General features: G+C 46.7%; 1 protein-coding gene across 2 annotated transcripts in view; it reads left to right on the top strand.

Moving 5' to 3' along the window:
* Positions 1–14,101, top strand: part of MAPKAP1 (MAPK associated protein 1) — a 105,473-nt gene extending 91,372 nt beyond the window's left edge. For both annotated transcript variants that reach the window (XM_075771960.1, XM_075771957.1), the window contains 3 exons: positions 271–408; positions 11,294–11,391; positions 13,484–14,101. In XM_075771960.1, the coding sequence (XP_075628075.1) occupies positions 271–408; positions 11,294–11,391; positions 13,484–13,609 (362 nt within the window). In that variant the 3' untranslated portion in view covers positions 13,610–14,101. The remainder of the gene's footprint in view (positions 1–270; positions 409–11,293; positions 11,392–13,483) is intronic.
* Positions 14,102–16,263: the final 2,162 nt, after the last annotated feature.

Genomic DNA, 16,263 nt, shown 5'->3' with positions numbered 1-16,263 from the left:
TGCTTCCAGAAGAGCTCTGTATGTGCTGAGAAGAATTTTCTCTGTGATATTTCTTTCCTGTTGGTACGCTTATGCAGGAGAACAAAATGCAGATTATCAATGCGGTTTGATAACCATTTGCTTTTGGTTTCAAAAGCCCCTGTGCTTTCAAAAAGCCCAAAAGGGCAATATACTTTCATCCCATTTAAGATTTATAAAGTGTGTCAAACGGCTGATATGAAATCGCTTAAACAGATCACTGTTGTGGCTCTCTATTCTTTCTCATCTCAGGTATTTCTGGAGACAAGGTAGAGATAGACCCTGTTACTAATCAGAAGGCCAGCACTAAGTTTTGGATTAAGCAGAAACCTATTTCAATCGATTCTGAACTCCTCTGTGCCTGTGACCTTGCGGAAGAAAAAAGCCCAAGTGAGTAGTCCTTTTTATTTATGTTCTCTCTTCTCTCCCTCCCTGTATGTGCTAGATGTCCAAAGAATTATTGCTACCGTGTCCTTTTCTTTCTATAGGTGTATTTTATTCATTATGGGATGTTTTTAATCTGACTGGATTCTGTTATAGAGAACACAACATACACACATTCACGTTTTATGAGTGTCCTTTTAATGCTGCTCACAGCTAATGGCATCATTAAGAGTGTTTCTTGCCCACTGTCAGTAGCCACTAGCGGTGTCAGGCCACGGAAACACTGGCCCTGCCTAGCTGGTCACTAGCCCCATAGCATGGTACTCAAATACATGTTTCTACATAATTGCAATTTTTTGAACTTCTTAACATGCAGACTGGTTTTAAACCATTTCTTAGGTGCAGTTTTGGATCTCAGACATACAGTGGGTATCAGCACAGTCTGAATTTGGCTCAGCCGTGGCTGTGGGGTAACTGGGATTGCGACGTGCCACTGTGAGTTCAGTTTCAGGGCAGCGGTGAGCGTGCCGGGCTAGTGGGGGGGCAGGCTGGGCACCCCGGTCCAGCCCGTCATCCGCACGGGGTCAGAGCTTCCCGTCTTTAGAGCACGACTTCAAAAGCCAAGTGCTTTTACTTGTTCTATCATCAGTGGAGTAATGCGAGCCTGTATCTGTAACATTTGTTTTAAAAAGCACAAGATAGGCCCTGGGGGAATTGGGCAATGTCCCCAGCAGTGCCAAAATGTAACCGTCTCCTATCAAAAAGTAACTGCAGTTCAAAAACTCAGGTGGTTTTATTACACTTGTGCTTCTGCCAGGTAGGGATGCTAAGTATTAAGTACTTATCTGCAAGGTGACAGAGAGGGAGAATTATGTGATACATATTTACAGAGGTAATGATCTGTTGAATTCTCTTGGAAGAGTAAATTTATGGCTGCCAGAAATTTTATCAGCAATTATTGAACTATATCCTTCTCCCCTTCATTACCCCTTCCTACTTCCATGTTCTTAGTCCAGTCATTGTCTTCCTCTTCTGTCTCTCCAGCAAGATTTCCTGGTCCTTGGGAGGGCATGATCCCGAGGAGAGAAGTCCAAAATGCGTAACGGTTGTCTTGCTAGTTCAGGGTGCAAGTTTTTCACTTGTAAATACATTAACACCTCTGGGCTTGCAGCCACATTTCATTTCAAATGCAAACACCTGTGGTGGTAAAACTGTGCCCACAAAATGCGGCTATATCTGAAAAGCCAGCCTTGAAACCCGAGGTTTCCAGCTCACGCTCCTGTCAGCGTGATAGCCCGGACCTTCAGGCTGTCCCCGAACAGCTCCAGAGCTGCGTCCTGCAGGGCTCGGGGCTCTTCAGCCCCAGAGGCAGCACCTGCTCCGGCAGGAAATTATGTTTGTACCCAAATCCTGCCAACCAGGGAGAAATAAGGGACAGAATTTCGACCCCCAGAGAGAGTCCAGCGGCAGAAGGGCGGTACCTTCACGTGGAGACCGTCAAGTGAAGAATCGTGGTCTTTGGAGAGGATGCTGACAGGTTGCAACAAAGGAACCTTTATGATACTGAGGGTTTTTATTTACTCATTTTTGCGTGGCCATCATAAACTTTTCCTATTAAATAAGTGTTTGGCATAGTTCCAAAAGGAGAAAGTAATTCTTCCTGAATTCTGCTGACCTCTTCCCAATTCACTAAAGATGTTCCAAAAGTCATTATTTTAGGTCAGTAGCAGATACTTTTAGCGTGACATTTCAGAATGATACATTTTGAGGAACTCTGAACAGCAGATCAGTATCTCTTGAATTTTAAATGGAAAAAAGTTATTTTAGTAGCATAAAGGAATGAAACTCACTGTATTTCACAAGTTTCGTCTGTGATTTTTATCAGCATAGTGATATATGTTTGTAGCAGAGTTTACATCAAAAATTATTCCCGGATCTTCCTTGAATGAATTATTGCAAAGAAAGAGAGGCTGAGTAAAGATAAGGTCTTTGAGTTCTGCAATATATTTTGTTTTCATGTTTTTATCTCTTGTAACACAAACATGCTCCATCTCGTCTTTCAGAAGTGTTCTGCACATGTAATGGTGCTTGTACAGTTACACCGGGTGAAAACACAGTGCATGTTTTATTAAGCTGCCTGCCTGCCTTCCCCAGACATTGCCAGTTGGGGCTGTAATAAAGTGGAGCGCTGCTTCGCCAGACCGACTTCGTGGAGAGAGGTGAAGGGGTTGCAGGAGCCTCCAAACGTGACCTTACTTTTGGTAAGGGCAAGGGGTGTTGGAGTGGAGTTTGTTCGCTGTGATCAGTATAGCTGGAGGCTTCTGCAACACTCGTTTCTCTGAATGTGGTAATTAACACAGTTTAATATTCAGTTAGCTCTTACTTTCTGCAGATTAAAGAGATTTCAGAGTTTTTACTGGTGCTTTTCTGCAGAAATGTAAAAACAGGAATTGTGTATCAATATAGCGGAGAGCCTCGTGCTTATTTTCTGTTAGTTTTCTCTGAAAAGACAGGTTCCTGCAGCGAAGCTTTAGTGGCACTTGTGTGAGTGTTAAAGGACTCGGCAACTTCAGAGATGACGTGCTGTGAATATTTACGGAGGCACTCGGAGTCGTTCTGCATGGGGCTGAAGCTTTCCTGTGCTGTGAGCTTGCAGAACTTAGAGCTGCATTCAGTGAAAACAGAAAATGAAAATAGAAAGCTTTGGCATCTAATTTGCCATTAGTATGGGTATTGTAGGCAGGAATGGCTGATGATTTTTGTTTGCCCTTGTAGTAGGGCTGGGTCAGCATTTGAATTTTTATTTGTAAATTAAATCAGACTCCCTGAATTTAGACAGAGGGAAGAGGTAATGGCCCTGCTGGCTCGATCAAATGCCATTAGAACCTGAAAACACTGTGTATAAACGGCTTGTTTAAATCAGGTTCGGTCTGATTATCACGAGAGATTCTGAATGTTTTGAATCTTGAAAGGAAGCATCCTATCATTGAGAAATAAGATTTAAGCCTTAATAAAGTAGTTGTCATTTTTATAGCTGAAAAGAGCTTTGTATCTCAATTAAGTGTACATAATATAAAGTCTTAAGGAAGCAACAGAATACGTTTAATACAATTATATCCCTTTGCAATAGTGTAATTTAAAGGAAATCTGATTCTGTTAATGTCTCTTACATTACTTGGACAAGGGAGAAACTTTAGTGTCACTGACCGCTGCCTTTTTACAAAGTGCCCTGTGGACCAAGTGCGGCTGTGATGGATGCGCCGTGGCCATCCCTTCCGAGGCCGGGCTACCAGGCTGCCTTGGCATCCGCACCGTGGAAGCGCCGAGCCGGTGCTGATGCGTGCAGGGGTGAGCAGACCTCAGGGCCAGCCTCTCCGTGGCGCTGAGGCTGATGGGCTGGGCAGGACTACAGTTTTCAAAATACGTGGGGTTCTTCCACTCGTGTATTTTTACGATAGCTGCAGAAATCGGATTTATTTGATAATTTATTTGAAACATTGAAGAAGTGTTCCTGTGATCCTTTTCCTGTTTTTTCTTTGTTTTAATAAAGCAGATACATCTCAGTTGCTAGGTCAAAATATCCTTAATATTAAGGGAGTCTAAACAAAGGTGTTCTGTAGGTCACGGAGTACATTGGTAACTTCGGTTTGTAATTTAATTGCTTGCTTTGCACCCTGCAGCTTAAGATTTCCTTTAAATTCTTATTCCATTGTTGCACTGGGGCTTAACAGAGTGTTAACCTGGTAATAGGCACAGGGCCTCCCCATTATATGTCTCGCTATCGAGCGGTTCTGCATGACTAGTTAAAAAAGATGGCAAGAAGATTAATGAAAGCCGCCTAGTACAGAAGGGGGGTAGGTACCTTTGCAAGACTTCTAGCGAGGAGATATTAGAGCTGAACCAGAGCTTGGCTTTTTCTTTATCCTGTGACCTTTGAACCTGCCTTACTGTCGAGAGCTGCCAGCGGAGCCGACGTTTTGATTGATGTTGCTACACGAGTCAGTCTTTCCCATTGAATTCCACATCTGCACGAAAATAGCTTTTCTAGCAGTATTCATACTGGCTGTAAGTGATAGCCAAAGTGATGCCTGAAATGCTTTTATGTAGTTTTCATTTAAAGCTAAAGGTATTTGATGTTTTAATTCAGTATCCAGTTCCTCCAAATTATGCAAGTTGGGTACTACTAATTTAATGAATTCATTACTGGGTTGTGAAAGGACTGCAAACATACAGGAAGCATTGGGAAGGCATGGATTCCTGCTGCTTGGGGAGCTTAAATAGAGATGTTGCACGTTTGCTCAGAGCCCTGCAGTGGAGCCAGAGCAGAGAGGCAACAATCATCCGTGTGCTCTGCAAATGGTGCACAAAATATCGTACGGTAGTTCCTAAGATCCACGCTCCCACTGTGAATGATGCGGTGTGTGAAATGATAGAAGAAAATTCCTTACTTGATAGGAGACTAATCACAGATTCTGATCAAAAGGTAAAAAATGGGTTCAGCAGAGAAAATGTTCCCAAACTTCAGGCTTTGAGTGAAAGAGACCTCAAAGTGTGTAACAGGAAGAAATGAGTGCAAATGGGCGTGCTGTTTGCAGAGCCCTGAAATGCCTCGGAGGGGAGGCAGCGGAGGCGCAGATGGCGCTTGGGTTTGCTGCCTTTTCCATTCTCCGTGGCAGGCGCAGGATGGTGCCCGGGCTGGGGGGGCAGCGGAGCCCAGCGAAGGGCCGGGGGCAACGGGGGGGGCTCGCCAGCAGCCCTGCCGCTTTGGCAGTCGTTCGCGGGATGCGCCGCACCGGAGAAGGGGTCTGGCAGCGAGGGCAGCCGCGTCGACCTGCCTGCGCGGCCGAAGGAGCGGGCAGCGGTTTGGTGACGGCGAGAGACTCCTGCCTGCTGCCCCACCGGCGTGACTGAGACTTATTAAATCCATCCCTGTTGAACAGCCTTTTCATAAAAGTACTCTGGAGCACAATCAGGAGTGTGCATTGCCTCATCCTTTTAACAAATATGTTTTGTAGCCCTATTAAAAGGGGTCTTCATCTATCCTGTCAAAGCTATTCTGCTGGGGTTTTTTAGTTTAATTACACTATCCAATTAAAACTCCTTGCTGCATTTTGATTCGCTTCTCCTTGGGCTTGAGTGGATATGACATTTACAAGGCTCGCCTTTCAAGCAGACAATGGTGTGATTGATGAGGTGCAGACGCAATGAAGGAGGCGATTGCCATGTGGAAACACTGCTTAGTGCATTTTGATTTATTTATCATCTTTTTTCCCAAACAAGGTTGCTGGTGAAGAGGTTTTGGGCAATCCCAAGTTCCACCTCGATTTTCACCATTCTTGCAAAAATCTGTATTAGTATTCTGCCTTTGATAATAATTCGAAGAAGAAACAAAAGGGTTTGGGGGAAAAAAAATCCAGATGTGTGAATCGTTACCACAGTTTGACATGCAAGTGGATGTATGCAGCACTTTAATTGCAACTCTGCTTTCAGGACATCTGGAAACAAGGCATCCACTAATAGCAATGTTTTATAATAAGCCTACAATAGAACATTAAGACCCGAGTTGTAGGAAAAGCAAACGTGAAATATGCTGCTCTGTGAGAGAATGGGGCGAGCCAGCAGGACTATTCTTTTTTTCCTTAACAGTTGTATCATTTGTTCCCACTGGAGTAGTGCCTTGGTTTGCAGGGGATCCAGCGCAGGCTGAACTCATCGGTGCTTCCGCTGGTATCCGTGGAGTCAGGATTTCATCCGTAGCTTTGATGGCCATCGCTACCTCTGAAGGAGACGTCGCCTCTGAAATACGTGCCTCTTGGATAAATATCACTTGCATAAAAGGGGCTTAGCCCCACTTTCACACTCAGGACAACGTTCCTGTTCCATCTGTGTCCCTAACCGAGCTCGGTACCATGTCCCTGATAATCCAGCTGTGACTGCGGTGCAACTCGTGACATCCCCCTAGAAGAAAACTTCAAAGTTTTCTTGTTATTAGAGGTTGTCAGGATGAGTGTTTTGATGGTGATGGGACACTTGTAGTTTTGTAGGACCTTCAGGCCCTGCGCCAGGGTCACGGCATCACTTTTGAGGTAGCACATGTGGATTTCAAACTACAGAGTCCCTCCCCACAGCTTTTAGATTAAATCTAACAGCGGTTGGTGAGCAGAGGTTGCCCCATTTCATGCAGTGTTTTAAGTAAATTTGCCTTTGTACAGAAGCATTGCTTGTGTGTATTTTATTTTCATCATTCCTTGCCTTTTTACTAGTATATTTCTAATTCTTTGTAATCCTTTCTGAGTCTGTGAGAAGAGATTTCAAGGTTTGATCCTGTTGTAGTCACAATTTCTGAAACGGTGAAAATCTGTGATGATGTCAAATGATGCCTATGAGTGTTTGTTCTTCAGAGAGGTCTTTCTCTAGCTATTTATTCCGCTAATAACTCTTTAATTGTTGACTTCTGCCTTATGGCCCTGTAATGACAAAGCAATCATCAAGGTATATTGAAAAATTAACATACATTTGCATTTCCTAGTGTTTGTTTTCTGTTTTGTCCAATTCATGAATATTCTTTTCATCCTCCATCTAATTAGTGATTTAATTCAGTGCCTACTGTTTTAAAGAGTGGGACTGGCAAGAGAGAGGGGTTTGGTACAGTCTGAACTGGGGGATGGGAGAGGAAGAAGAAGAACTATTTCTAGTCCTGGCAGATTCAGTTAAAAAAATGTCTTTGCTGGTGCGAATTTACATCCTTCCAATGTTTTCCAGGCAAAAAGTGTATTTTTTAGACTCTGATAAAAGAGTTCATTACTTAGACTAAAAAGTTGTGGGGTTTTTTACCTGTATCAAGTGAAGTATGGCAGACTGCAGAGTTTTTGTGTGTTTTCCCAAGATTGTAACTTGCCGAAATTAGCACAGGATTAACCAATACTGTACAAGCACATTTTAGTCAGTAATTGTGGAAGCGGTAGCTCAGCAGCTTTTCTCGCCTGCCGCGTGTGAACGCGGAGACACGGAGGGGCTGGTGTGCGGCGCGGTGGAGGCTGCACGCGTTTCACCAAACCCGCGGAGGAGAGCGCAGGAGCGTGAGCAGCAGGTTTGCCTCTGGCTGTGCTGCTGGCTGCGCAGTGGTTGTTGGTTACGCCGTAACTGGCCTCTTCCTTCCCTTTTTTTGGCAGTATAGAAATGTTAAAAATTAGGAGATAGGCCAAACAACTGAATTTAAGACATGGTGCCGAAAGAGTGAATGAGCTCTCCTCCGTGGATTTCCAGTGGATTAGCATCTCGCCCTTCTGCCTGCGTCAGCCGTAGGCTTGTCTCCAGGTGTAACCACACAGGAACCTATTAGTGTTCCAGGGTTAGAAAAGATTTATCAGCATTCAGAGCTGAGGCCAAAGGCCGCCCGCGGTAGGATGTCGTTTTGCTGCTGTCGCGGCAAGGTCGGCCCCGGCGCGGGCTGGGACGGCACGGCAGGAGCGGGGCTGCTGGGGGCATCCGCACGAAACCCGCTCAGGTTTGCCGAGCTCACCTTCTGGGTCGTACCTGCGTCGCGACAAAAGCCTGTGGCACCAGATGACTCTCTGTCATTTCACTTGCCTTCCATCAATGTTTGAGCAGATAAACATAGTTGGGAATAACATGTATTTTCCATTGTACAGCTGATTAATTCTGATTGCCAAATATTGACATTTCTCCCTGTTCGGTTCGCTCTTGCCATCCGCCGCGGTGGCTGACATTAAATACACTTCCGCGTGGTGCAGGGCAGTGACAGCCAGCGCTGACGTTTGCTGGGTTTGAACACTTGTGTTTCAGACCCGCACGCTAAAGGATACCAAACCGTTGTTCCTGCAGGAGTCACAGCAATGAAGCCGTTTGTGCAATATCTGCATTTGTTTTAATTCTACCGTCGCGTGCAGTAGAAGCCACTTGAGCTGCTGGTGTTTGTTACCAGATATTCTTATATGGAAATATAAAACCATTGAAGTTCCTATTGATCTCTGAATTGTCAAGGGTGGTGCTCTATTGTAAAGAGGTACATCACATATTTAAGCACTCTTGGAAATGGAAATCAATCTCACAATTCATAAATTCCATCTGGCTAGAATAGTAGCAGAGCAAAGTGCCAGTTATGATTTCAATGAACTAATATTTCATGCTGTAAATAGTGTAATGTGGACACGGAGCACATAAACATAATGCTGTAATGGGGCTTTCTAAAGAAAAGTCTTCTTGGCTCCTTTCCACTAAATCACCTGTCAGGGTGTAGGACTGAGTTACGTGGCACAGCAGGTTGTGCTCAACCGCGGCACGCGCTGCGCGTTCGGGCTTTGCGTCGGATGCAGCGGCAGCACCACGTTCCCCGCGACTCCCGAGAGTCTGTGCCGGAGCGTGGGTCTGTGGCTCAGCCAGCGCCTCGCCAGAAAGGCAGGGACCGGAGCAGCCTCCGTTCTGGCGGGACCGGGAGCACGAGTGCTGCCCCTGGCTGTGCTGCGGCAGCCGGCCGTGCCGGGGGCTGTGTGGTGCTGGCGTGGCGCGGCGCTGGGCTCCCCGGGGGCAGCAGGGTGAGCTCTGCCTCCTGCCACAGCGCTCATCGGGGTTGCTGTTGGCATCTGTTGCTCTAATTGTCATCAAAAGAGCTGCCTCCTCACAGCCCTAGAATAAGTGCTCAAAATAAAGTTCTGCGTTCTGCTTCTGTCAGCTGTATAAACACTTTTGCCAGAAAGGAGGAGTAAATCACCGTTTTAAAAGAAAAATGGGGGTACTGGGGAGGGTTTCTTCGTCAGGCATGACGGAGGCTGTGATGTTGCTTAATTTTCATAATAATACTTCATTCTGTGTTTGTGTGCCCTGCCTCCACGGGGTGATGCACGGCAGGGCAGCAGAGCTCCGGAGGAGACGCCGGCGGCACGCCGGGTTGCTGCTCCTGGCAGCCGAGGTAGGTGCTGCCTCTGCCAGGGCGGCCATGCTGCCGCACACCGGCCCGCTCCGCCGCGTAAGCAGTGAACACACGGAGAGGTCTGTGTCCGCGCTGTCGGCCTCGCGGAGCAGGTCGATGTTTGCTTTGGGGGAGGCGGGCGCAGGAGCCCTGGGTGGGGTGGGTGCCGCACTGTGGTTGGGGTGGTGTGCGTGGCTCTGCCGTCACCGCACCCGCCCCGCCACTGCCTCCCCCTTCCCGGGAAGGACTGACAGGGAGTGGGCGGAGAACCACCTGGAGAGGGGAGCCGTGAGGCACGAGGCCGTTCCGCCGAAAGCAAGGGGCTCGGCTCCTGGTGCTTTCAGAGCCCCCCGGCCTTTCCCACCGCTGAGCCGCGCTCAGCCTCCGGAGCAGCGGCAAGGCGCGGTCGGTGCGGGGAGAGCGGACTCCTCGGGGGAAGCGAAACGTCTAACCCAGGTGAAGGAGCCTCGATCCACGCCAAGACCCAAACCCAAGAACCTCGTTGGGATCCTCCAGACCGTGCTTTGTGCCATTTTAACTCTCACTTTTAGTAATCAGTTTCCGTAGCTGTGTGTGATATTAGATGTCCGAGGAAAGCTGTGGCAGCCGATGGGGCGCGGTGCTGTGCCGTGTCCCCGGGAGCGGTGCACAGGCACTTTCGGAATCGTAAAGATGCTGAATTCAATCCCAAGCAGAGCCGGGCGTGCATGCATTAACATACTGATCAGCTTGCGGCTAGGAATTCCCGCATTTTTAGTACCACCAAGGCATCATTTGTCAAATGATTTAAAAGGGGGGTTTTATTATTATTAGCCAATTTTTCAATATAGAATTTATATTCCAGATTAGTGCATCATAATGGTGTTTAATTAACATGCCACAATAAAATACTCGCATCTCAAATTTTGTGGCCACAGATCTGAGCATATATCAGTCACTTTTTGGAAATCTGGAGAATTAGATAATGTAAATAAGATTTCAAATTAGCTTTCCTCCAGGAAAGACCCAAATTTACAGTAATGTGGCTGTTACTTTTGCGGATTACTAACTTTGACTTCTGAACTGAGTAAATTCTGAGAAAAATGATGGAAAAGTATGTGTGGAATATGCTTACTTTTAATTTCAAAGCCATGAGCATCCATGCAAGTGAAGGATATTTAGCCTTCCCACACGCTGTGCACAGAGACCTTTCCATTACCGCCATCCCTCCCGTCCCGCCGGCAGTTCTGTGGCAGGTCGGTGGTTCGTGTGTTCTCCGAATGCGGCACGGAGTCCGGCCGGGCCGCCAGCACCTCGCCTCCATTTAACTGCTGAAAAGCCCCGTTTGGGACTGAGCGGCAGCGACGCCTGCCAGCGAAGCGCTGCGTGCAGAGAAATGACAGTTAGACGTGAATTTGGATTGTCCTGCTTGTAGGAAGTGAGGGTCCCGGGTCTGAGTACCTGTTTTCACAGCATCGCTGCTGCGAACTTTTGTGTTTTGCGGTGGTGACGCTTTCCCTTGCCGTAAGCAACTGGGCAGGTTTGGGTGGTGTTTTGGGGAGAGGTGGATGGAGTGACGATTCTGGGGTTAACTAGCCCTTTATTTTGAATGTAACACTTATCTTCCGCATGTGAGGATTATGTGGTGAGTAGTTACATAAAGTAGTCCTAACGCGGTAGTTTAACTGAAATACAGTCTTGGGCTGAACGGGAGCTAACTAGCCGTTTGATAGATTTTTGCATTTCCTGCAGTGGGGATGTGATGGGAAAAGGAACTTTATTGACTAGAGTTCAGCTGCTCCTGTAAGCCACCACTTGCCTTAAATTGAAATGACATGAGAAGCCTGTCAGCGTTTCATTACTTCCTTCTGTTGTGCTGATGGTATGCTAAGATCACCATCTGTGTTTTTCTTCTGTCAGGCACACAAGCTCTGCTGAAACTTTACAGGAATATTCTGAACAGTTTTTTTCTTATCTTTACAGGTCATGCAATATTTAAACTTACATATCTAAGCAATCATGACTACAAACACCTTTACTTTGAATCAGATGCTGCTACTGTCAATGAAATTGTACTGAAGGTGAGTATTACATTTTAACATGACCCAAAATCCTGGGTGTTTTACCGCTTGTTAGACATGAAAGTATTCAAGAGGCTCTGGAAACACAGGCAGGGTGCAGTGCCTGAGGCACTGAGGTGCACGGAGCTTACCAGCCGAGTGGCTCGGTGCTGTTGCTTTATTCATTTTTCAAACAGCCATACAGCAGATTGCCTGTTTGTGCCTAATGTTTCCTTTTCTATGTGTTTCTAGTTAATAGACACACCAGCTTTCTGTGGAGTTTTACAGGAAACTGCCAAATTTTGTGTCCAGACAGTTTCCACCTCCAGACACCTGAGACGGTTTGCAAGCCCCGTGTCATGGCGGAGGTGCAGGGCTGTGCGCCCTGTCTCGGGACCGGCATCTGGCAAAGCACCGCGGTGCTGCCGGCCCTGTCGTGCGGCTGCCGGCGCAGGGCTCGGCCGCAGAGCCCCGGGCAGGGCACCCAGCTCGTGTAAGCGCCAAGCCAGGGCGCGAGGAGGTGAGGGAGCTGCCGCCCTGGTCTGCGGAGCTGGAGGAGCCGGGAGCAGGGAGGGCGGCACCACGGTGGCTTTCGGAGCCGGAGTTACTGTTGTTCGGAGATGGCAGGAGGGCTCCAGTAAAACCACGCACAGACATAATGTCCAAGGCCGCAGGCTGATGCCACGTTCACGGCTCCGGCACGGGCAGTAACGGTGCCAGGACAGCATTTCTCCTGCCTTTCACAGGTCTCTTCCAAACGCAGGTGTTCGTACAAAGCAAAGGGTTCTTTTTCCCACCCTGATCAGAATTGTTTGCTTTTCCCGTGGCTCAGTGCATACACATACTCGCTTAATTTCTGAAACAAGTTTTTGTAACACTCTTGGAAGATGAAACTTAATTTTCCACAAGCTAATACTTTATAGCAATTCAAAATCTAAAAAGCAAGAATTTTGGCAAGCCATCTGTTATGTTTTCTGTGTGGAGTTTAGAGGATTGCTAAATAACTGACACATGATAAAATAACTTATTATTAATAACATAGAAGGTGAGTGTATTTTGGGGGTTTTCTACTTAATTCATGAACTGTTAGGCCAATTCTTTTGTTCCTACTTTATCTTAAGTAACCTGTTGTAATCCAGAACACTTGACACATCTGAGACTGGTCATAAAAGAAGGCTTAAAAAAAAAAAAAAGATTTGCTATGAATAACATGAACATTCAAGAGAGAAATATTATTGACCAGTACTTTTTTCCTTAAATTGCAGCTTGTTTAAATAGAGCAGTATCTGTTTTCGAGCGTAAGTTACCAGTTTGTTTTCTATTCCGTCAGCATTAGGAGACGCAGAGAAATCAGACTTTTCAAATTAGGCTTTTTACATGATCAAGTGAGAAAGACCGAGGCTTTATTGACCATGAAAATTCCCTATATTTTTATGCCTTAAGCTGTAATATGCAATGAAAGTGAAACACTCTACAGTGCATAAAATTGTGCAAGTTTTAAGCCACAGCATATTAACCAGCTAATGGCAGACCAAAGGGCATTTTTATCTTTTTGATTCTTGCATTAACCTTCCATTAAAATTATCTATGTGATTATCACAAAGCACTGGAGATAATAAATTTAGGGAATAGCAGGCTTGTTAAATATCATTTAAAAATGCTTTCATCAAGTAAAATGTGCCAAAACACAGGGAAACTATGAGATTAGCTGAGTATGCAAACATCGTAATGAAAGAATTATTTTTATTGAAGCTGATAAAGTCTTTTATTGAAGCCCATTACTATATTAGACCGGCACTCTGGGTCTTCATGGCTCGCTGCGTTCACCCAGAGGTTTGGGTGACAAGGGTGGGATGCGGGGAGAAGGGTGCCGAGAGCCTGCGGCTGCCATGGCCGCCCCGTGCCGAGCTGAGGGCCGAGGGAGGATGAGCCGAGGGAGGATGGTGGCCCCACGCGGAGCGGGGCTCTCCTGCAGCTCCGGGTTGTCTCTGCCGAGTTTTGGTGAGGCCCCACTGGGACCAGTTTCAGGGAAGCCTCGTCCAGTTGGGTGGTGTGAGGGTCCCTCCTCAGGCTGCCCCGCTCACAAAACGAAACGCCGTTTCATGTCTTGCAGGTTAACTATATTCTAGAGTCGCGAGCAAGCACAGCCAGAGCAGATTATTTTGCTCAGAAACAAAGAAAACTGAGCAGGAGAACAAGCTTTAGCTTCCAGAAGGAGAAGAAATCGGGACAGCAGTAACGCGTAGCCTGGAGGAGAGCCTGTCTGCCGAATTCGGAGGAGGAGACGCTCCCCACCGCCCGAGACAGGTGGGAGCCAGGACTGCGGTGCTCCTGCTGCCAACAGGCGGGAGCAGCCGGGGGAGAAATCTGAATTATCCCGTCTCTCACGGTTGGAAGATTATCCCTCGTTGGTGATGGGAAGTCTCCCCTGTGACAAAAATAAAGAGCCATATCAGCCGGAAAGAAGACTGTTACGCTTCAGGTTCCTTTGATTAGAAATAAGAGAATGACGTAGACTGGCATCATTTAATTACTGTATTATGTACAATCACAAGAAGAGATGTGATTACATATTATTTCACAGCCTGGTTAAAATAAATTATATACATCTGTAATACACCCACGTACACACAGGTATTGCTTGTGACATGATCAAATTTCTAAAAACAAAATGTAGGACAAATGTATCCATTTTTACTATTAATAAACAGATGTAATCTTTTTCAAGGTCCATATGATGCACAGTTCTTTTGGGGGAGGCTGTAGTCCCAGATGGTTTCACTTCTGTTGCTGAAGTGCAGGAGGCAACCGTGAGCCAGGGAACAGCAGCCATTGCAGGGGAGCCGGTTTGCGAGGAAACATTGCAACAGTCAAGTCTGTTGTGGTTTGTTTTGTTCAAAAATATTTTTATTTAACTGTGCTTTTCAGCTTTGCATACGTTTTATTGGAAGTTACTTGCTGTAGTCAGCACGGTGTTTTGAAAACCAAGGCAGCGTCTCCGCGGCTGAACGGAGAGCATCCTCCTGCGTCCGCCCCTGGATCCACGGCTCCTGCCGCTGGGGCTGCTCTTCCTCTCTGAGCCAGCTTGCGCCTGAGGACTGAGAAATGCCTTCACCTTTTCTTAATACTATTCTTTAAAAACAAAAATTAAGCCCTACTTTGTAGTGGGATTTGTAACTCTTTTGGCCTTGTCCATCCTCCACATGTCAGGGAACACCTGAGTGGGATTACTGGGAACCAGAGCTGCATTTTTGGTTCAGTTCACCAGAGATGTCTTTCATAGATCTCTCCGAGTCATGGAAGCTGGAGCTCTCTGCACTGCTGCTGTGGATTTTGTATCAAGAAAATGCCCCCGGTCCCGAGAGGCATTTCCCAGCGCGGGGCCGCAGGGCAGGCTGCAGCGTGCGGGTCCCTCGGGCAGACCGGGCTCCCTCCTGCCCAGCCTCGCCTGCCGCAGCGTGACCTCTTACAGTGTCCTACCTTGCTTTTGTACAGAGAAAACTTTCTGAGCCTTAACACGTAGTTTAGGGATAAACACTAAGGCAGAGAGGTCTTTGTGTCACTTACCTGTTGCGTTTAAGTTCTCGGGTTTTTACAGGTTTCACCCTCCCGGAGCAGTTGTCGGTGCTGCCTCGGGAGGGGAGCCCTGCTCGCACCGCGGAGGCCAGTCTTCACTGTACAGTCTTCCATGATATCTGCAAAACAAGAGAAACAGTATTTTATAGTACAATATTAAATTTTTTAATATTTTATATGTGCAAATGCAGCACAGATGCAATGGGGAAAGACCCTTCAAATAATGCAATGTAAATGACTCCTTTAACCAAGTTTGTGAACTATTTAACATTAAAGTTGTTATGTGAATGTTCTTTTGCCACCTAGTTTCAATTCTTTTTAACTAAAAGATTGCCTGCATTGATATCAGAAACTACAGACGTCTCCTACTTGTTTCCATGGCTGTAATACTGTTGCCAACCACTTTTACATTTATTTCGTATAAGTAGGTATTCAATACGTGCAGTATTTTGCTTTCAGTAAAGCCTAAAGATTCACAGCATAAAAAAATCTCTGCTGTCTAAACTGCAGTAATGTTTGTGGGCACACAGTCACTTGCCCGGACCACGTGTGTTTACACCCTCTCGCGAATCACCTTCCACGTGCTTTATTTGGAGTGCAGTCATCCCGCGGGGCTGGGACACGCAGCTCAGCGCATCCCCGGAGAGCTCGGGCAGGGCGGCAGGCACGGGATGCCGCTGCTGGAGGATGCTCTGAGGGCTTGATGGGGAGCAGGCAAGGCGTGGAGCCCGGAATGGGTTTATTATTTGCTCCAAAAGAGCCGTTCACAGTTAAGAAACAAGTTTACTTTCCAAGATCAGATCCAGTTGAATACACACTGGAGGAAACCTTCCTCCAGAATTTATTCTGGAAACGTCCAGCTCTTCAAGAGATGAACAGCCTCGCCCTCAGAACAGACGTTTCTACTATTTAGTGTTTGCTGAAAGAGTTAAATCAGAGCTCATGGTTGCAATCTGTGCGCAGCTGAACACAAATCCATCACGGGCTGGTCTTTCCCCGGTAGTTGTAGATTTAATTGATTCAGATGGGCATTCAACTGGGTCAGAAAAGCAAGCTGTTCCTTCCATGCCTTGTTCCTGGGCTCCGGCAGAAGAGGGTGGCTGCCGGCTCACGTAACGAGGCTGACTTCTCGCTGACGTGCATCGGTAGCTGTCGGAGGCATCAGAGGTTTTCTGAATTTTCTCTTGCTGCTGCTGTTCGAGAGGGACCTGCCTTTGCACGGGCACCTCAAGTTTTACGGTCGATTGCACCTCATGGAGCGGAGCGTAGGCTTGCAAAAATCAGGGGCACAAACGCAGTGAGAGTCGGGGAGCGCAG

This window comes from Balearica regulorum, chromosome 20, assembly GCF_011004875.1.
Source record: "Balearica regulorum gibbericeps isolate bBalReg1 chromosome 20, bBalReg1.pri, whole genome shotgun sequence".
In the NCBI taxonomy this organism is placed as follows: domain Eukaryota; kingdom Metazoa; phylum Chordata; class Aves; order Gruiformes; family Gruidae; genus Balearica; species Balearica regulorum.
This window is presented reverse-complemented; position numbering and strand designations above follow the sequence as displayed.